The sequence below is a fragment of the Rutilus rutilus genome, assembly GCF_951802725.1.
Source record: "Rutilus rutilus genome assembly, chromosome: 16".
Taxonomy (NCBI): domain Eukaryota; kingdom Metazoa; phylum Chordata; class Actinopteri; order Cypriniformes; family Leuciscidae; genus Rutilus; species Rutilus rutilus.
In genome coordinates, this window is record NC_140224.1 from 8,224,685 (window position 1) to 8,246,684 (window position 22,000).

General features: G+C 37.6%; 1 protein-coding gene across 5 annotated transcripts in view; it reads left to right on the forward strand.

Annotated features, from left to right (window-relative positions):
* Positions 1–22,000, forward strand: part of sun1a (Sad1 and UNC84 domain containing 1a) — a 113,695-nt gene that overhangs the window by 69,416 nt on the left and 22,279 nt on the right. For 4 of the 5 annotated variants that reach the window (XM_084434667.1, XM_084434665.1, XM_084434664.1 and 1 more), the window contains 5 exons: positions 14,487–14,663; positions 17,436–17,644; positions 17,761–17,787; positions 18,474–18,692; positions 20,220–20,324. In XM_084434667.1, the coding sequence (XP_084290793.1) occupies positions 14,560–14,663; positions 17,436–17,644; positions 17,761–17,787; positions 18,474–18,692; positions 20,220–20,324 (664 nt within the window). In that variant the 5' untranslated portion in view covers positions 14,487–14,559. The remainder of the gene's footprint in view (positions 1–14,486; positions 14,664–17,435; positions 17,645–17,760; positions 17,788–18,473; positions 18,693–20,219; positions 20,325–22,000) is intronic. The other variant, XM_084434668.1, reaches the window with a different exon arrangement.

Sequence of the window (22,000 nt, forward strand, 5' to 3'; positions counted from 1 at the left end):
GGATGCTAAATTGCGGACGGATTTTTGATATCTCGAACGGTTTGGCTGTGGCGAGGAATCGAATTTATGGCGAGAAAAGAGAAACACGGAAGTGGAATAACTTCTGCATACATTAACTAATCTTGATGAAACTTCAGCAGTGTGTTCGTGGTAAGAGGCCGATCAGATGGATGTAGCAATTGTGAGTCAAAGTTATAGCGCCACCAACTGGCAGCAGGAAGTGTGTCACTTTCAACATGCTTTTGACAAAAGTGGGGGGGTTACTTTTAACTACAGTAAAGAAAAAATAGTTTGTATATTGTTCTCATCAAGCCGGACAACTTTCTAATTTACATTCAATAGCTCTGGCCATCAGGAAGTCAGATATTTTGGTCTGAATGTGAATTTTTTTGCAAAATCAGCCTCTGAATTTTTAGCCACTCCTCTTAAACTATTTATTTTATTCGTACCAAACTTTTTCAACATGATGAAACTACATTAAATATGCTAAATTGTGAATGGATAATAAATATCTCAAACGGTTTTGCTATGGCGAGGGATTAAAGTAAAAATCTTCTAAAAATGTAATTATATACCATTTATTTCTATATAAAAGTATACAAATATCACAACTAAACCCATTTTATTCTGTTTTTGCAATTCAAGAAGAATGAAAAAGTTAAAAACAGGCTATTTAGTGCTATTTGGTTCAACAAAAAAGCAAACATAGGGCTATACTGCCCTCTTGTGTCCAAAAGGACATCAAAATAGTATATAAAACTTTTTACCAGGTAGGCCAATATTGTATTTAAATATACATTTATTAGGTATGTGTCTGAGGATATTTTCCCACCGGTTAATCGACGTGTGACACGAGTGGGTGCTTTTAAATCGCTAATATAAAAGTGAAAGTAAAAAAACGGACGTCCGCACGGACATTGATAATGGTGCACGTTGGAAAGAATGATACTTTTAAACATAACACTAAACCGCCATTAGGTGTCGCCAGGCGACCATCTTAATGAGCGAGTCATTGATTCATTCGTTCAAATGATTCGTTCCAATGACTGAGTCATTCATGATTGAGACAGATGTTTATGGATTGACCATTGAATCTTTGAGTCAAGCGATTCGTTTCAAAATGCTGAATCATTCAGTAATGAGAAAACAAGTTGCTGTGATCTTTGTTTAACTATTTTCGCTGCTGAAACAGAACAAAAACAGTCAACATTGCATCTAAAATGTAAGTGACTTAATTGTAACTGTTTATTAACCTGTTGTATGAAATCTAGGGGTGGGAGAAAAAATTGATTCTTAGATGCATCGCGATGCGGACGTGGACGATTCTGAATCGATTCACAAATGTCCAAAAATCGATTCTCTAAAAAAATATTTTTCTAATAACGTAATATTGACGGAAGGCAAAAGGCGGAACTCTAAGCGGACGTGCGTGCAGTCTGTGGCGCGCACATAACAGAGAAGTTTCTTCTGCTCACCAAGGCTGCATTTATTTGATTAAAAATACAAACAAAAACAGTAATATTGTAAAATAGTATTCCAATTTAAAACAGCTGCTTTCTATTTTAATATATTTTAAACTGTTATTTATTCCTGTGATCAAAGCTGAGTTTTCAGCATCATTACTCCAGTCGTCACTGTCACATGATCCTTCAGAAATTATTCTAATATGATGATTGATACTCAAGAAACATTCATTATTATTTTAAATGTCGAAAACAGTTGTGTACAGTCTTTGATGAATAGAAAGTTCAAAAGAACAGCATTTATCTGAAATCTAAAGCTTTTGTAATGTTAAACACTACCGCTCAAAAGTTTGTGGTTAGTAATAATTAAAATTTTATTTTTGGGGGACAGAAATAAAATAAATCAGTACTTTTATTTATGAAGGATGAGTTAAACTGATCAACAGTTACAGTAAAGACATTTATAATGTTAAAAATATATATATTTGAAATATATGCTGTTCTTTTGAACTTGACATTCATCAAAGCATTTTGAAAAAAAAAATCTGTACACAACTGTTTTCAACATTGAAAATAATAATGAATATTTATTGAGCATCAATCATCATATTAGTATGATTTCTGAAGGATCATGTGACACTGAAGACTGGAGTAATGATGCTGAAAACTCAACTTTGATCACAGAAATGAATTACTATGTAAAATATTTTAAAATTGAAAACAGCTGTTTTAAATTGGAATAATATTTCACAATATTACTGTTTTTGTTTGTATTTTTAATCAATAAATGCAGCCTTGGTGAGCAGAAGAGACTTCTCCTAAAAACATTAAAAATCTTACTGACCCCAAACTTTTGAACAATAAAATATATATATATATGTGTGTATGTATGTATGTGTATATATATATATATATATATATATATATATATATATATATATAAATATAGCTGCGAGCAGCGATGGAGGGCCAAAGCCGGCGGTACCGCCACCCCGGTGCCTTTAGGTAACTAAAGGCACCGGGGTTGCGGTGCCACCGGCTTGGGCCCGTAATCGCTGCTCGCAGCTATATTTATTATTATTATTATTATTGTTGTTCAAGGGTTCGGGGGCTTTTGGGGCCTTTAACGTGCTCAAAAACTCATGAAACTTTGCACACAGGTCAGAAGCTGCGGCCATTAGGGCCGGGCTGAAGATGGTACCTGGGCGTGGCAGGGGGGCTCGACAGCGCCCCCTTGAATGGGGTCCGAGTGCGGTCCGAAAACTTGGTCCATATACCAAACACTCTTGCATGAATTAATATGAAACTCGGTACACATATAGATCTCATCGGGCTGAACAACTTTCGTGCTCTAAGTTTTACGCCAGCCCAACAGGAAGTCGGCTATTATGGGTTGTTTGGAAAACGCATGCTGTGGAATTTGATGTACTCCTCCTAGGAAATTCATCCATTCGCCTCAAAACTCGGTGTGCATGAAGTCAAGACATTGAGGATGATAAATTGCGGACGGATTTTTGATATCTCGAACGGTTTGGCCAAGGCGAGGAAACGAATTTATGGCGAATAATGGGACACAGGAAGTGTATTATAACTTCTGCATACATTGACTGATCTTGATAAAACTTCAGCAGTGTGTTCGTGGTCAGAGGCCGATCACATTGATGTGACTATTGTGAGTCAAAGTTATAGCGCCACCAACTGGCAGCAGGAAGTGTGTCACTTTCAAAATGCTTTGAAATCACCCTCTTATTTTTACCCGATTTGCTTCAAACTTTATGTGTATAATGTAAACACACGGCAGATGTAGACCTGTGAAAGGATTTTTGATATCTTTAATACTGTTGCCATGGCAAAGCTTCAAACTTTAATATTCTTTTTTGATGCTTTTGAGACTCTTAACATACTTGAAATTGGATGAAACTCGACAGACACATCACATTTATTAGCCCGTAGACATGTGCAAAGTTTCAGAAACGGGCGTGGTGAGGGGCTCAGTAGCGCCACCTTTAGTCATAAATGGGGCGGTTAGTTTTATCAACAGCAACAAAACTTGGTATGTGTATTGTTCTCATCAAGACGGACAACTTTCTAATTGACATTAACCATCTCCGACCAACAGGAAGAGAGATATTTTGGTTTGAATGTGGATTTTCTGAAGAATTTTCTCTCCCTCTCTCTGTGTCTGTGTGTGTGTGAGGGGAGGGGGGGATTTGACTATTGCTTTTATATTGTTAATCAAGGTTTCAGGGGCTTTTGGGGTCCTTAACGTGCTCAAAAACTCTTGAAACTTTGCACACAGGTCAGAACCCACGGCCATCAGGGCCGGGCTGAAGCTGGTACCCGGGCGTGGCTGGGGGGCTCAACAGCGCCCCCTTGAACGGGGTTCTAAAACTTGATCCATATATCAAACACGCTCGCATGAATTAATATGAAACTCGGTACACATATAGATCTCATCGGGCCGAACAACTTTACCCCGGTCAAGTTTTACGCCAGCCCAACAGGAAGTCGGCTATTATGGGTTGTTTGGAAAACGCTTGCTGTGGAATGTGAAATACTCCTCCTAGAAAATTCACCGTGTCCCCTTCAAACTCGGTGTGCATGTAGTCAAGACTTTGAGGATGCTAAATTGCGGACGGATTTTTGATATCTCGAACGGTTTGGCTGTGGCGAGGAATCGAATTTATGGCGAGAAAAGAGAAACACGGAAGTGGAATAACTTCTGCATACATTAACTGATCTTGATGAAACTTCAGCAGTGTGTTCGTGGTAAGAGGCCGATCAGATGGATGTAGCTATTGTGAGTCAAAGTTATAGCGCCACCAACTGGCAGCAGGAAGTGTGTCACTTTCAACATGCTTTTGACAAAAGTGGGGGGGTTACTTTTAACTACAGTAAAGAAAAAATAGTTTCTATATTGTTCTCATCAAGCCGGACAACTTTCTAATTTACATTCAATAGCTCTGGCCATCAGGAAGTCAGATATTTTGGTCTGAATGTGAATTTTTTTGCAAAATCAGCCTCTGAATTTTTAGCCACTCCTCTTAAACTATTTATTTTATTCGTACCAAACTTTTTCAACATGATGAAACTACATTAATCCCTCGCCATAGCAAAACCGTTTGAGATATTTATTATCCATTCACAATTTAGCATATTTAAAGTAAAAATCTTCTAAAAATGTAATTATATACCATTTATTTCTATATAAAAGTATACAAATATCACAACTAAACCCATTTTATTCTGTTTTTGCAATTCAAGAAGAATGAAAAGGTTAAAAACAGGCTATTTAGTGCTATTTGGTTCAACAAAAAAGCAAACATAGGGCTATACTGCCCTCTTGTGTCCAAAAGGACATCAAAATAGTATATAAAACTTTTTACCAGGTAGGCCAATATTGTATTTAAATATACATTTATTAGGTATGTGTCTGAGGATATTTTCCCACCGGTTAATCGACGTGTGACACGAGTGGGTGCTTTTAAATCGCTAATATAATAGTGAAAGAAAAATAATGATAATGTTGCACACACAAATCACACACATGTGGGAAAGAATGATGCTTTTAAACAACACTAAACCGCCATTAGGTGTCGCCAGGCATCCATCTTAATAAGCGAGTCATTGATTCATTCGTTCAAACGATTCGTTCGAATGAGTCGATCATGATTAAGACAGATGTTTATGGATTGATCATTCAATCTTTGAGTCAACCGATTCGTTAAAAATGCTGAATCGTTCAGTTATGAGAAAACACGTGATGCGTGATGGTTCTGCCGTGATCTTTGTTTAACTATTTTCGCTGCTGAAACAGAACAAAAACAGTCAACATTGCATCTAAAATGTAAGTGACTTAATTGTAACTGTTTATTAACCTGTTGTATGAAATCTAGGGGTGGGAGAAAAAATTGATTCTTAGATGCATCGCGATGCGGACGTGGACGATTCTGAATCGATTCACAAATGTCAAAAAATCGATTCTCTAAAAAAATATTTTTCTAATAACGTAATATTGACGGAAGGCAAAAGGCGGAACTCTAAGCGGACGTGCGTGCAGTCTGTGGCGCGCACATAACAGAGAAGTTTCTTCTGCTCACCAAGGCTGCATTTATTTGATTAAAAATACAAACAAAAACAGTAATATTGTAAAATAGTATTCCAATTTAAAACAGCTGCTTTCTATTTTAATATATTTTAAACTGTTATTTATTCCTGTGATCAAAGCTGAGTTTTCAGCATCATTACTCCAGTCGTCACTGTCACATGATCCTTCAGAAATTATTCTAATATGATGATTGATACTCAAGAAACATTCATTATTATTTTAAATGTCGAAAACAGTTGTGTACAGTCTTTGATGAATAGAAAGTTCAAAAGAACAGCATTTATCTGAAATCTAAAGCTTTTGTAACGTTAAACACTACCGCTCAAAAGTTTGTGGTTAGTAATAATTAAAATTTTATTTTTGGGGGAAAGAAATAAAATAAATCAGTACTTTTATTTATGAAGGATGAGTTAAACTGATCAACAGTTACAGTAAAGACATTTATAATGTTAAAAATATATATATATTTGAAATATATGCTGTTCTTTTGAACTTTACATTCATCAAAGCATTGTGAAAAAAAAAAAAATCTGTACACAACTGTTTTCAACATTGAAAATAATAATGAATATTTATTGAGCATCAATCATCATATTAGTATGATTTCTGAAGGATCATGTGACACTGAAGACTTGAGTAATGATGCTGAAAACTCAACTTTGATCACAGAAATGAATTACTATGTAAAATATTTTAAAATTGAAAACAGCTGTTTTAAATTGGAATAATATTTCACAATATTACTGTTTTTGTTTGTATTTTTAATCAATAAATGCAGCCTTGGTGAGCAGAAGAGACTTCTCCTAAAAACATTAAAAATCTTACTGACCCCAAACTTTTGAACAATAATATATATATATATATATATATATATATATATATATATATATATATATATATATATATATATATATATATATATATATATATATATATATATACATACATATACGTATGTGTATGTATGTATGTATGTATGTATATATATATATATATATATATATATATATATATATATATATATATATATATATATATATATATATATATATATATATATATATATAAATATAGCTGCGAGCAGCGATGGAGGGCCAAAGCCGGCGGTACCGCCACCCCGGTGCCTTTAGGTAACTAAAGGCACCGGGGTTGCGGTGCCACCGGCTTGGGCCCGTAATCGCTGCTCGCAGCTATATTTAGGGCCCAAGCCCTGAAGGGGCGAAGGCCCTATTGTTTTCGTTAGGATTATTATTATTATTATTATTGTTCTTCAAGGGTTCGGGGGCTTTTGGGGCCTTTAACGTGCTCAAAAACTCATGAAACTTTGCACGCAGGTCAGAACCCGCGGCCATTAGGGCCGGGCTGAAGCTGGTACCCGGGCGTGGCAGGGGGGCTCAACAGCGCCCCCTAGAACACAATCTTAAATCTTGGACACATACAAGAACGTATTAGTATGAAACTCGGTACACATATAGATCTCATCGGGCCGAACAACTTTCGCACTCTAAGTTATTAGCTCTGCCCAACAGGAAGTCAGCTATTATGGGTTGTTTGAAAAACGCATGCTGTGGAATTTAATGTACTCCTCCTAGGGAATTGATCCGATCCACACCAAACTCGGTCAGCATGAAGTCAAGACATTGAGGATGCTAAATTGCGGACGGATTTTTGATATCTCGAACGGTTTGGCCGTGGCGATGAAACGAATTTATAGCGAGAAAAGATAAACAGGAAGTGTGTTATAACTTCTGCATACATTAACTGATCTTGATAAAACTTCAGCAGTGTGTTCGTGGTCAGAGGCCGATCACATTGATGTGACTATTGTGAGTCAAAGTTATAGCGCCACCAACTGGCAGCAGGAAGTGTGTCACTTTCAAAATGCTTTGAAATCACCCTCTTATTTTTACCCGATTTGCTTCAAACTTTATGTGTATAATGTAGACACACGGCAGATGTAGACCTGTGAAAGGTTTATTGATATCTTAAATACTGTTGCCGTGGCAACGCATCAAACTTTAATATTCTTTTCAGATGCTTTTGAAACTCTTAACATACTTGAAATTGGATGAAACTCGACAGACACATCACATTTATTAGCCGGTAGACATGTGCAAAGTTTCAGAAACGGGCGTGGTGAGGGGCTCAGTAGCGCCACCTTTAGTCATAAATGGGGCGGTTAGTTTTATCAACAGCAACAAAACTTGGTATGTGTATTGTTCTCATCAAGACGGACAACTTTCTAATTGACATTAACCATCTCCGACCAACAGGAAGAGAGATATTTTGGTTTGAATGTGGATTTTCTGAAGAATTTTCTCTCCCTCTCTCTGTGTCTCTGTGTGTGTGAGGGGAGGGGGGATTTGACTATTGCTTTTATATTGTTAATCAAGGTTTCAGGGGCTTTTGGGGTCCTTAACGTGCTCAAAAACTCTTGAAACTTTGCACACAAGTCAGAACCCACGGCCATCAGGGCCGGGCTGAAGCTGGTACCCGGGCGTGGCTGGGGGGCTCAACAGCACCCCCTTGAACGGGGTTCTAAAACTTGATCCATATATCAAACACGCTCGCATGAATTAATATGAAACTCGGTACACATATAGATCTCATCGGGCCGAACAACTTTACCCCGGTCAAGTTTTACGCCAGCCCAACAGGAAGTCGGCTATTATGGGTTGTTTGGAAAACGCTTGCTGTGGAATGTGAAATACTCCTCCTAGAAAATTCACCGTGTCCCCTTCAAACTCGGTGTGCATGTAGTCAAGACTTTGAGGATGCTAAATTGCGGACGGATTTTTGATATCTCGAACGGTTTGGCTGTGGCGAGGAATCGAATTTATGGCGAGAAAAGAGAAACACGGAAGTGGAATAACTTCTGCATACATTAACTGATCTTGATGAAACTTCAGCAGTGTGTTCGTGGTAAGAGGCCGATCAGATGGATGTAGCTATTGTGAGTCAAAGTTATAGCGCCACCAACTGGCAGCAGGAAGTGTGTCACTTTCAACATGCTTTTGACAAAAGTGGGGGGGTTACTTTTAACTACAGTAAAGAAAAAATAGTTTCTATATTGTACTCATCAAGCCGGACAACTTTCTAATTTACATTCAATAGCTCTGGCCATCAGGAAGTCAGATATTTTGGTCTGAATGTGAATTTTTTTGCAAAATCAGCCTCTGAATTTTTAGCCACTCCTCTTAAACTATTTATTTTATTCGTACCAAACTTTTTCAACATGATGAAACTACATTAATCCCTCGCCATAGCAAAACCGTTTGAGATATTTATTATCCATTCACAATTTAGCATATTTAAAGTAAAAATCTTCTAAAAATGTAATTATATACCATTTATTTCTATATAAAAGTATACAAATATCACAACTAAACCCATTTTATTCTGTTTTTGCAATTCAAGAAGAATGAAAAAGTTAAAAACAGGCTATTTAGTGCTATTTGGTTCAACAAAAAAGCAAACATAGGGCTATACTGCCATCTTGTGTCCAAAAGGACATCAAAATAGTATATAAAACTTTTTACCAGGTAGGCCAATATTGTATTTAAATATACATTTATTAGGTATGTGTCTGAGGATATTTTCCCACCGGTTAATCGACGTGTGACACGAGTGGGTGCTTTTATATCGCTAATATAATAGTGAAAGAAAAATAATGATAATGTTGCACACACAAATCACACACATGTGGGAAAGAATGATGCTTTTAAACAACACTAAACCGCCATTAGGTGTCGCCAGGCATCCATCTTAATAAGCGAGTCATTGATTAATTCGTTCAAACGATTCGTTCGAATGAGTCGATCATGATTAAGACAGATGTTTATGGATTGATCATTCAATCTTTGAGTCAACCGATTCGTTAAAAATGCTGAATCGTTCAGTTATAAGAAAACACGTGATGCGTGATGGTTCTGCCGTGATCTTTGTTTAACTATTTTCGCTGCTGAAACAGAACAAAAACAGTCAACATTGCATCTAAAATGTAAGTGACTTAATTGTAACTGTTTATTAACCTGTTGTATGAAATCTAGGGGTGGGAGAAAAAATTGATTCTTAGATGCATCGCGATGCGGACGTGGACGATTCTGAATCGATTCACAAATGTCAAAAAATCGATTCTCTAAAAAAATATTTTTCTAATAACGTAATATTGACGGAAGGCAAAAGGCGGAACTCTAAGCGGACGTGCGTGCAGTCTGTGGCGCGCACATAACAGAGAAGTTTCTTCTGCTCACCAAGGCTGCATTTATTTGATTAAAAATACAAACAAAAACAGTAATATTGTAAAATAGTATTCCAATTTAAAACAGCTGCTTTCTATTTTAATATATTTTAAACTGTTATTTATTCCTGTGATCAAAGCTGAGTTTTCAGCATCATTACTCCAGTCGTCACTGTCACATGATCCTTTAGAAATTATTCTAATATGATGATTGATACTCAAGAAACATTCATTATTATTTTAAATGTCGAAAACAGTTGTGTACAGTCTTTGATGAATAGAAAGTTCAAAAGAACAGCATTTATCTGAAATCTAAAGCTTTTGTAACGTTAAACACTACCGCTCAAAAGTTTGTGGTTAGTAATAATTAAAATTTTATTTTTGGGGGAAAGAAATAAAATAAATCAGTACTTTTATTTATGAAGGATGAGTTAAACTGATCAACAGTTACAGTAAAGACATTTATAATGTTAAAAATATATATATTTGAAATATATGCTGTTCTTTTGAACTTTACATTCATCAAAGCATTTTGAAAAAAAAAAAAATCTGTACACAACTGTTTTCAACATTGAAAATAATAATAAATATTTATTGAGCATCAATCATCATATTAGTATGATTTCTGAAGGATCATGTGACACTGAAGACTGGAGTAATGATGCTGAAAACTCAACTTTGATCACAGAAATGAATTACTATGTAAAATATTTTAAAATTGAAAACAGCTGTTTTAAATTGGAATAATATTTCACAATATTACTGTTTTTGTTTGTATTTTTAATCAATAAATGCAGCCTTGGTGAGCAGAAGAGACTTCTCCTAAAAACATTAAAAATCTTACTGACCCCAAACTTTTGAACAATAATATATATATATATATATATATATATATATATATATATATATATATATATATATACATATATATGTATGTGTGTGTATGTATGTATGTATATATATATATATATATATATATATATATAAATATAGCTGCGAGCAGCGATGGAGGGCCAAAGCCGGCGGTACCGCCACCCCGGTGCCTTTAGGTAACTAAAGGCACCGGGGTTGCGGTGCCACCGGCTTGGGCCCGTAATCGCTGCTCGCAGCTATATTTATTATTATTATTATTCTTCTCCGCATTTAATTGCATTTTTGAGGGCCTAAACATGCTCGAAAACTCACAAAACTTTGCACACGCGTCAGAACTGGCGAAAATTTACATCTGATATAGGTTTCAGAATTGGACGGGGCAAAATGGCTCGATAGCGCCACCTATAAAAGTTCAACGGAGTGCGCCTCCCGCAACGTTCCACGTACGTGCACGAAATTCGGTACATACATGTAATGACCTAATACCTACAAAAAAGTCTCTTGGAGCATAGCCCTAAACACAACAGGAAGTCAGCCATTTTGAACTTCCTCTCAGATTTTTGTGCAGTTTTTGCCATTTTCAGGCCTCGTACTTTAACGAACTCCTCCTACAGTTTTAATCTGATCATCTTCAAATTTGGTGAGTGTAATCTTAAGGCCTTTGCGACGTTAAATTGCGAAGATCTTGAGTTTTCGTCGAAGGGCGGGTCCTCGGCGGCCTGACAAATTTCGATGTTTCGCCATGAAACAGGAAGTTGCTGTAACTCAGGCATGGAATGTCCAATCTGCCCCAAACTTCACACGTTTGATAAGAGTTCTGTCCTGAACACATGACCATGCTCATATTCAGTTATAGTCATAGCGCCACCTGCTGGCAACAGGAAGTGACATGTTTAACACTGTTATGGACTCCTAATAACATATAAAAAAGTGCCAGCAAGTGTTAAACATGCTAACAACATACTAGAAGCATGCTAAAACATGCTAGCAAACTCTTAGCTAAGTGCTAAAGCATGCTATTATTGCAATTAAATAGGAATTTGCTGTAACTCAGGCATGGAATGTCCAATCTGCCCCAAACTTCACACTTTTGATAAGCGTTCTGTCCTGAACACATCTACATGAGAATATTCAGTTATAGAAATAGCGCCACCTACTGGTAACAGGAAGTGTCATGTTTAACACGTTGATGCCATTCTAGCAACATGTTAAAAATGCCATTGACTTCTAAACATGCTAGAAACATGTTAAAACATGCTAGCAATACTTAGCTAAGTGCTAAAGCATGCTAATTCAATGAAACAGGATGTTGTTGTTACGCAAGAAGGCAATGTCCATTCTGCACCAAACTTCACACTTTTAATAAACGTTCTGTCCTGAACACATGACCATGCTCATATTCAGTTACAGTCATAGTGCCACCTGCTGGCAACAGGAAGTGACATGTTAAACACTGTTGTGGACATATAAAAACATATAAAAAAAGTGCCATCAAGTGTTAAACATGCTAACAACATACTAGAACCATGCTAAAACATGCTAGCAAACACTTAGCTAAGTGCTAAAGCATGCTATTGCTGCAATTAAATAGGAATTTGCTGTAACACAGGCATGGAATGTCCAATCTGCCCCAAACTTCACACGTTTGATAAGAGTCATGGCCTGAACACATCTACATGAGAATATTCAGTTATAGTAATAGCGCCACCTGCTGTCAACAGGAAGTGACATGTTTAACACTGTTGTGGTCTCCTAATAACATATAAAAAAGAGCCAGCAAGTGCTAAACAGGTTAGCAACATACTAGAAACATGCTAGCAAACACTCAGCTAAGTGCTAAAGCATGCTATTACTGCAATTAAATATGAATTTGCTGTAACTCAGGCATGGAATGTCCAATCTGCCCCAAACTTCACACGTTTGATAAGAATCATGGCCTGAACACACGTCTATGCTCAAATTCAGTTATAGTAATAGCGCCACCTACTGGCAACAGGAAGTGACATGTTTAACACGTTGATGCCGTTCTAGCAACATGTTAAAAATGCCATTGAGTTCTAAACATGCTAGAAACATATTAAAACATGCTAGCAATACTTAGCTAAGTGTTAAAGCATGCTAATTCAATGAAACAGGACTTTGTTGTTACTCAAGAAGGCAATGTACAATCTACCCCAAACTTCACACGTTTGATAAGAGTTATCTCTTGAACACATGTCCATGCTCATATTTAGTTATAGTCATAGCGCCACCTGCTGGCAACAGGAAGTGACGTTTAACACTGTTCTTGACTCCTAATAACATATAAAAAAATGCCAGTAGGTGCTAAACATCCTACCAACATACTAGAGACATGTTAAAACATACTAGCAAACACTTAGCTAAGTGCTAAAGAATGATATTACTGCAATTAAATATGAATTTGCTGTAACTCAGGCATGGAATGTCCAATCTGCGTCAAACTTCACACTTTTGATAAGCGTTCTGTCCTGAACACATGACCATGCTTATATTCAGTTACAGTCATAGCGCCACCTGCTGGCAACAGGAAGTGACATGTTAACACTGTTATGGACTCCTAATAACATATAAAAAAGTGCCAGCAAGTGTTAAACATGCTAACAACATACTAGAAACATGCTAAAACATGCTAGCAAACTCTTAGCTAAGTGCTAAAGCATGCTATTATTGCAATTAAATAGGAATTTGCTGTAACTCAGGCATGGAATGTCCAATCTGCCCCAAACTTCACACTTTTGATAAGAGTCATGGCCTGAACACATCTGCATGAGAATGTTCAGTTCTAGTAATAGCGCCACCTACTGGCAACAGGAAGTGACATGTTTAACACGTTGATGCCGTTCTAGCAACATGTTAAAAATGCCATTGAGTTCTAAACATGCTAGAAACATGTTAAAACATGCTAACAATGCTTAGCTAAGTGCTAAAGAATGCTAATTCAATGAAACATGACTTTGTTGTTACTCAAGAAGGCAATGTCCAATTTGCACCAAACTTCACACGTTTGATAAGAGTTCTGTCCTGAACACACATCCATGCTCATATTCAGTTATAGTCATAACGCCACCTACTGGCAACAGAAACTGACATGGTTAACACAGTAATGCAGTACTAACCACATAATTATTGTGTACTGAGCATGCTAGAAACAGACTAAACATGCTAGCAACACTTAGCTGAGTCATGAAGCATGCTATTATCACCATTATACAAAACATTTTGTAACTGACTTTGACATACTCTTACTATATATACCTCCTTAAATGTACATTTCCCAACCATGCTCTGTCTTCCTAAAACCACCGAGTGTTGATGGCACGGGTGCGAGGGCCCTTTCATCGCTGCTTGCAGCTTTAATTGCAATCTATATTTCTTTTGTAAACAAAGCTTTGTGCTTCACTGTCTTAATATTCATGTTTTGGTGTAAAGTGCATGCAGAGAAAGAATGTAATTTCCATAGATGATAAAAGATATTTTGGTGGGAAAGCACAGAAGTTGAGCATTATCATGTAGTCATGTGTTTGCTTAGTGAATTTGTGATTCTTTTGCTGTCATAGGTGATATGCAATTGTAATGCAGGTGACAGACCTGGAACTATTTCATAGCTGTGTGTTTACTAAAAGAATAATTGCACACCTTAGAATATTTGTCCACCATTCATAATCGAGCATTAAACGTATACCAGTATATGATGCATACCAGATTTCATTGTATAATTGCTACTGTTCTGTAGTAGCTGATGTTAGTCAACATCTTTTTTTTTCTTTTTTTTTTTTTTCAGTTCCAGCTACTCCTCTTCAGTGCTAGACTTTGAGAGCGAGCTCAGGATTGGGCCCGTCTACGAGTCACCCAGGATGTCCAGACGCAGTCTCCGTCTGCACACCACAACGAGTCAATATGGAGACGACAGTTTGCTAGACTCGGCACTCCACCACAACGCCGCCTACAGCCGCGATAAGTGAGTACAGTTTGCGCATGAAAATCAGCCGTGGATTTAGCAAGAGGATGTAATTTTTAATGTTGACAAGTTTAGAGGAAAAGACATCAATGATCAACTAAAATTAGAGAAGATGCAGAGAAAAGTTACAATTTAAACATTAAACATTAAGTTTTTCTAGTTGCATTTCAGACAACTAAAACTAAGTTTATTTGTCTTGGAGCTTAAAGGCTAGACTTCACTATATGCCTTTTACAATCTGAACAGATTTTAAAGGGGTTATGAATTGAGAGATAAACATTTCCTTGATCTTTTGACATGTAAGAGTTCATTTTACTGTAAAAACATTCTGTAAGTCCAAAAACGTTTTTTATTAAAACCAAGCTCAGAAAACCAGCTTGTTTGGAATTAGGGGTGTCGCAATATACCGGTGTTGACGATTATCGTGATATTCAAAGCATGAAATATCGTGTTAATTTAGAGTGACAATATACCGGTATTGGCGACAACCACAATGTTTAAAATGAATAGGACTCTTATGATAACATGACACGTAAATACTCCAGCGCCAGTACCTGGTTGACCTCTCAGGTGGCAGCATTGCACCCGCGGACACCTATAAGAAGACGACGCAGCGCTCGTCCGTGCCCGCACAGCTAGAGTGAAACACTGTCCACACCCGAAAAAAGTAAGCTCGCCAGTATGGAGTTCTTCGGCTTCAAAGAAAACAGGACGAGAAGTGCAGCGCCACGTCTTTAAAATTCGAACACATTATTCTGTATGAGTGTGCACACACCGGCGGTGCCATTCGGCGTCTGTCCGCGGCGCCCAGCAACGGCTCAGGACCTTGTTCAAAATCCTGCCGCGCCACAGAGCGCCATTTACATCGTTTTATATTAAATTTACATTATATTTGTCTCAAATCATCGTAAATGACTTCACCCTGTGCTGCAATATACATTTAATTTTACATTAATTTACAGAAATCAGCTGCTTGAATGAAAATTGCTGATGTTATCGAATTTTCAGGTGATATTCTCAAGTCATTCAGTTAACGGATGCTCTGAGGTAAAGTGTTCAGATCACAGACTCAGCAACTATTGTATTTAATTGTACAGTACAATCATAACATGGTACATGCATTATCTTAATTTCATAATGTCCTTAAAACATAAGAATATTGCTGTCCATAAACTGAGAAAGTGCGCGTCCGGTATGCGATACCTCGAGTTGTCCTACACGCGACGCGGCGCTGCAGAATGTGTAGCCATTAACCTTTTTACCCATCTCCGTGTCCATCACCCTGCGGATTATGCCATTTTACAGAGAGTAAATTGCTATTATTTTACTAGTCATGGAATGGGAAACGTGACATTAACCTGTTAACGGGGTTTCTGTGTTCATATATTTAATAAAGGGTGATTATTAAGAACCCTGTTTTCTTTACTCAGCAGATAAAAAAAAAAATCAAGTGCAAATAGAAATACAAAAATAAGATATCTGCATGACTTTATTGGCGCCGGCGCAACAATAGGTTTAAGATCTTTTCATTTCTTCAGGAAACCTTCAGACAGTGTTTTGCTTCAGTTTGAAACCAGATAAACTTCACATGCTTGTCTTCCTTCACAAAAATTTGCCATAGATTGAGTACGCAAGAAGTAAAAATGCATTTTCAGTATCCTTATGTTTGTTGGGTAAAAAAGAAAAACTATATAAACAAAGTTAAAATGTTAAAATGTAAATATGCATATCATTATATTGGATCTGTGCAACAAAAAATAGAGAATCACTTTTGTAGCTTTAACAAAGATAAATTGTATTATATTTAACTTATACAGTGACGCCTATGTGGTTATTTTACATTTGATTGACTGTACCTGAATACGGTTAAATTTACCGGAAAAACAAATCACTGCTTATTTCATTTGTATCTTTGTTCTATTGTATTTATCTATGCTTGTTTGTTGTCAGATGCACTTCCCTACAAAATCACCTCAATCATCCTAGCATGTTTGATTCTTTACAAAAAGAGCTATTCATCTGGTGAAATTATTTTCATATCGCAGAAAAACTAAATATCGCATTGTCAGTTTTCTCCAATATTATGCAGCTCTACTAGGCAGTGTATGCATCATACTCTTGCCAATTTTGTAAGTTGATACTGAGGAAAAACTCAGCATCATACGCTAAGCGACTGTCACACACTAAATGTCTCCAATCCGCACATAACCATCTCAAGCGACTCATTGCTAGGAGATGCATGACTGATGAAAATAAACATGTAGGCTATGTACAGGAGCTGAATGGAGTTGATGTGTTGTATTGAGTCATGAAAAAAACAAGCCAAGTGCATCTGGGTACGGTCTTGATTAGAATGGCCTGTACAGATTGCAACAGGAGTTGGAGGTGAATCTCATTAAGTTAAGAAAGGTGTGTGTCATAGACTTGCGCGTTCTAAAATTGGCTCAAAATATAATATTTGGTATTCCCTATTTGGATGAAATCATAGTCTGAAGCTTAAAAGAAATCAGTCTGTGCCCATCATGCGCTACAAAATACGCAGACTTTTATTTTGACTCAGCACATCAGAATGATGAGTGACTAAGTATTATAGTGTTTAAATGGTGTAGTATATATTGCACATTAGCTTTATATCAACCATTTAAAAAATCCATATCAGTTCATTAATATAAAGACATTTCGGTTCGGTGAGCATATGAAAATTGTATACTTATTTCAAGCTCCCATTTATCTATATTTTTGCTTTTCTAATTCTGTCTCTTTCTGTTGTAGGACTCTGAGCAGAAGAGCTTATCACACTGTTTCAGGGTCAACACAGATTGTTCAAACACCAAGGTCTGCCTCAACGTCTATCCTCCAAGCCCATTACAGCACCATCAACAGCACCATCAACAGCTGTGCGCCCAGTGATGCCTCTCTGCTGTCCTCTCTGCTAGATGAGTCCTCTATACAGGAACGCACTGTAGTTGACAGCTTCTGGGGTCAGTGCCAGCTGACCTTCGTGATCACCCCAATGTTATACTCTGAGTTTAAATGAACTGAGATTGATTGACAGCTGAAGCATTGATTTGTGAATTTATTTTTTGTTTAATATTAGGTTTGGACGAAGACCGTGACATCAAGGGTAAGTGTGTGCTCCAGCTGAACGCATACTTTTAGATCAGAGTAACAATTTGGTGAAACAGTTAAAGTCTTTTTTCTTTACTTTTGAGAAGTAGGTTAACATTAGCCTATAAACATACAGACCATGAGTTCATATAATGTTTTTAGTAATGTGCTTTTATTGAAGTGATGGATCGATGGATGGATGAAAGATGGAAAAATAGAGGGCTGGTGGATGGAAAAATAGAGGGATGGATTGTAGATCAATAGAAAGAGGGATGGATGGCGGATGGAAAGATAGAGGGATGGATGGCGGATGGAAAGATAGAGGGATGGATGGTAAATGGAAAGATAGAGGGGTGGATGGAAAGATAGAGGGATAGATGGTGAATTAAAAGAGATGGATGATGGAAAGAGGGATGGAGAGAGGGGTGGATGGGAAGCTGGAGGGATGGAAAGAGGATTGGATGGTAGAGGAATGGTTAGTAGATGAATAGAAAGATGGAGGTATGGGATGGTAGATGGAATGAAAGATGGATGGAAAGAAGGATGGGTGGAGGGATAGATGGAGAGAGAGGAATAGATCTTGGAATTAGTAGTTCGTTGATCAATATAGCTTTTTTTTTCTTCTTCAAAAAGTAGTTTAATGTTGTGATTTTTATCTTGTGGTTAAGTTTTGGTTGAACTCTTTTGGGATTTTTATTTCAGACCAAACCATCGCGCACTACAGCACAGTGGAGGCCAAAACACAGACTTCTACAGCACAGAACGGCTACCTCGACTGCCCCATCACCTCTCCCTCCAAGAACAACAGTTTCCTTCATGATGCTCCTGGGCATCAGGCGTCGTTGACGGAGACAGCCAGCACAGCTTCCTTTCCAAACACTACATTGTACTGCAGGGACAATAATCGCAGACACAAGCCAGGTGAGTGTTTGAAAATCCACTAAAAAGTAATCTTTTACACACATGCAGTGTAAGAGTATTTCCTTTTCAAGGACATTACATTGTAGGGATACAGTATTTATGTGTTCCTAATGTAGTGCCAACTCAACTGTCTTTGTCACGTCCATGTCGTCAGGTATAGTGTTGCACGATGTACCGATACTTCAAAAGTATCGCGATACTTGGAAATTAAAAACGTCACGATACCTAAATTTATCAGTATCGATACTTAAAAAAAAAAAAAAAAAAAAAAAAGCCTCAAACACAGCAAAGAACCCACCGCTGTCAGTGTCATGTAACAAAACACTACAGCGAGATGTGGTCCACGACACGACTCGTCAAGACAAGTGGTCCACGACTCGTAGAAAAAGATGACGCGAGGAGTGACATATGGAAGTACGTTGCCTACCTTGCTCTGTTGCACAGTGCACCGAAACTTCAAAAGTAAACCGGAAATTAAAAACGTCACGATTCCTTAATTTATTAGTATCGATACTTCTAAGAATGACCGCGTTCCAGATTTGTAAGGCCGGCGACACACTGGCTGCGTGTCGTGTCCGTTTTTATTTCAGCTCCCATGTTAACTGCCTGCGTGACACACGCGTCTCAGGCGCAGCTCGAGACGCGCGGAAAACGCGTGCATGCTAGAATAGAACCGACGCCTATTTTTCACGCGTCACGCAAGCGTGTTGGAAGCGTTCCCAGGCAAAATAGAATAGGAAAAGATGTTTCTGTCATTTTGACACGAATACATATTAATAAATGACATTTTGATGTTCGAAAGTTGACAAATACAATATAAAATGTAATTTAAAAAAATATTATCGATTTTCAAATATTGCACCTCAATACAGAACGAATTATTCTGTAGCCTATTTTGCCGTCAACACTGCCAACGTTGTCTTTCCTGCTATATATTTGTTTAACATGAAGTATAGGCCTTCCACAACTCTCTCCCCATATGTCAAATATATCACCAATGAGGCTTATCATATGTTACCAATATTAAACATTGTTTAATATAATCGCTGTTCATATTTTTATTCAAAGTTCAGAATCAAGATAAAGCTCTTATGTTTCTTATGATAAATGAGATAATGCTGCTAAATTTATATATTTTTTTACCTTGAATGTCATTGCTTTAATTTATTTTTTATATTTCATATTTTGTTCAAATGTTTAATATATCTGCTGTTCATATGTTCATTTATTAGTGTGTTATATGATTAGAATGGTGTCCTGGTTTTAAAATAAAGCACAGCAATGATATTTGAGAGTGTTTCTACCTTTTCAGGAAAAGTATCGAAAAAGTATCGAAATCGCAATACTTGACTTGGTATCGGTATCGAAACAATAATTTTGGTATCGTGACAACACTAGTCAGGTATTTCCTGGTGTCTGGAAAGGCGCCTCACGAGTCTGTCCTTTCTTTGGATGCTGCTTTGATAAGATGTCTGTTATAAGTAATATTGAAGGAAACGAGCAGGCTTGACTTCATTGTGTCCACAGGGGTACTGGGGATGTTGTCTGAGGTGTGCCTTCATAGCAGCAGGCGATTTGCTGCATTTGTGGTGTACATATGCACACTGCTGATGCAGATGGCTCTACTCAAAGGTATCAGCCTTTTAGTCTGGTGTTCACCTCTGTAGTTTGTGGTGTTTCTCACTGGATGGTTTATGGCTGTTTGGGAATCTTTCACCTGTTTGCAAACATGTTTCACTGTCAGGACATAAAACTAACTGAATACTTAAAGGTGCACCATGCTGAATTTCCCCCCCAAAAAAACATTTCTTATGATCCACTTGAAGTGTTGGTGTTTTGTTTTTTTTGGGCTTTGAACACCTGGGGGGTTTTTGGACTACCAGTGGGCGTGTAGCCCCAGCCAATAACGAGACACGATGGGGGTTAGGACGTGACTTTATCGTCTGTGTCTTAAGCTCAGAATCTCTGTTTAGTTCTCCTGTCTCAACAAAAAAACTATTTGCTAATGTTGCAATTGCCTTATTGACTGCTATCTGTAACTTGACTGATTACTAAACATTGTAATTACGTTTTTATGACGACCCGTAATTTTTTATTATTGAGCTAGACTGAAGGTGGCTAAACTTGCTCACAAATTGCAAAATTTCTGCATAGTGTGCCTTTAACGGTTTTTAAGTTTTTCACTAGTTTTTTCACTTTAATAGGGACATTTTACACCTCTGTCGATATCAAGAGGATAGGAAACTCTTGTCTAATCTCACGGTTTCTCTTTCAGGGCCAAATAGACACTCTGAACCATTATAAAGACCACTTCCTAGCATGCAGTGTGTACAACCACCTTAGGCCAGAAACATTTAATGCAAGTACATGTGCTCACGTGAAGTCTGCAAAATTGCAAACATGGTCTGATTGTACATGCTTTAATGTAGTGACATATCAGTGCTCAAGGGGGTGAAAATATAGTTTGTTTTTCGCAAAAATTAATTGTAAAAACCTGAAATCGATTTTAACTTTTTTTCTTTCATGAAAATAGCCACAGAAGCTGACATGGCATTGAAAAACAAACAAAACAAAACTCAAGGGGGCGGTAGTTACCTTCAAATGTCTGTCTAGAATGCTTTTGTGTTCATGTACTTGCATAGTTTGTTTTGGGACTTGGACATGTACTAGGCTATAATAATAATAATAATAATAATAATAATAATAATCGGGCATTTATATAGCGCTTTCATATGTACTACTGTACACCCAAAGCGCTTTACAATCATGTCAGGGAATCTCTCCTCAACCACCACCAGTGTGCAGCATCCACTTGGATGATGCGACGGCAGCCACAGTACAACGGCGCCAGTGCGCTCACCACACACCAGATATAGGTGGAGAGAGGAGAGAGAGTGATAGAGCCAATTCAATGTAAGGGGATTATTAGGAGGCCATGATTGGTAAGGGCCAATGGTGTGTGGCCATGACACCGGGGTTACACCCCTACTCTTTACGAGAAATGCCATGGGATTTTTAATGACCACAGAGAGTCAGGACCTCGGTTTAACGTCTCATCCGAAGGACGGTGCTCTTTGACAGTATAGTGTCCCCATCACTATACTGGGGCGTTAGGACCCACCAGACCACAGGGTGAGCACCCCCTGCTGGCCTCACTAACACCTCTTCCAGCAGCAACCTGGTTTTCTCAGGAGCTCTCCCATCCAGGTACTAACCAGGCTCAGCCCTGCTTAGCTTCAGTGGGCAACCAGTCTTGGGCTACAGGGAGATATGGATATATACTGTACAGAGCTCAGGGACGTGCAGAG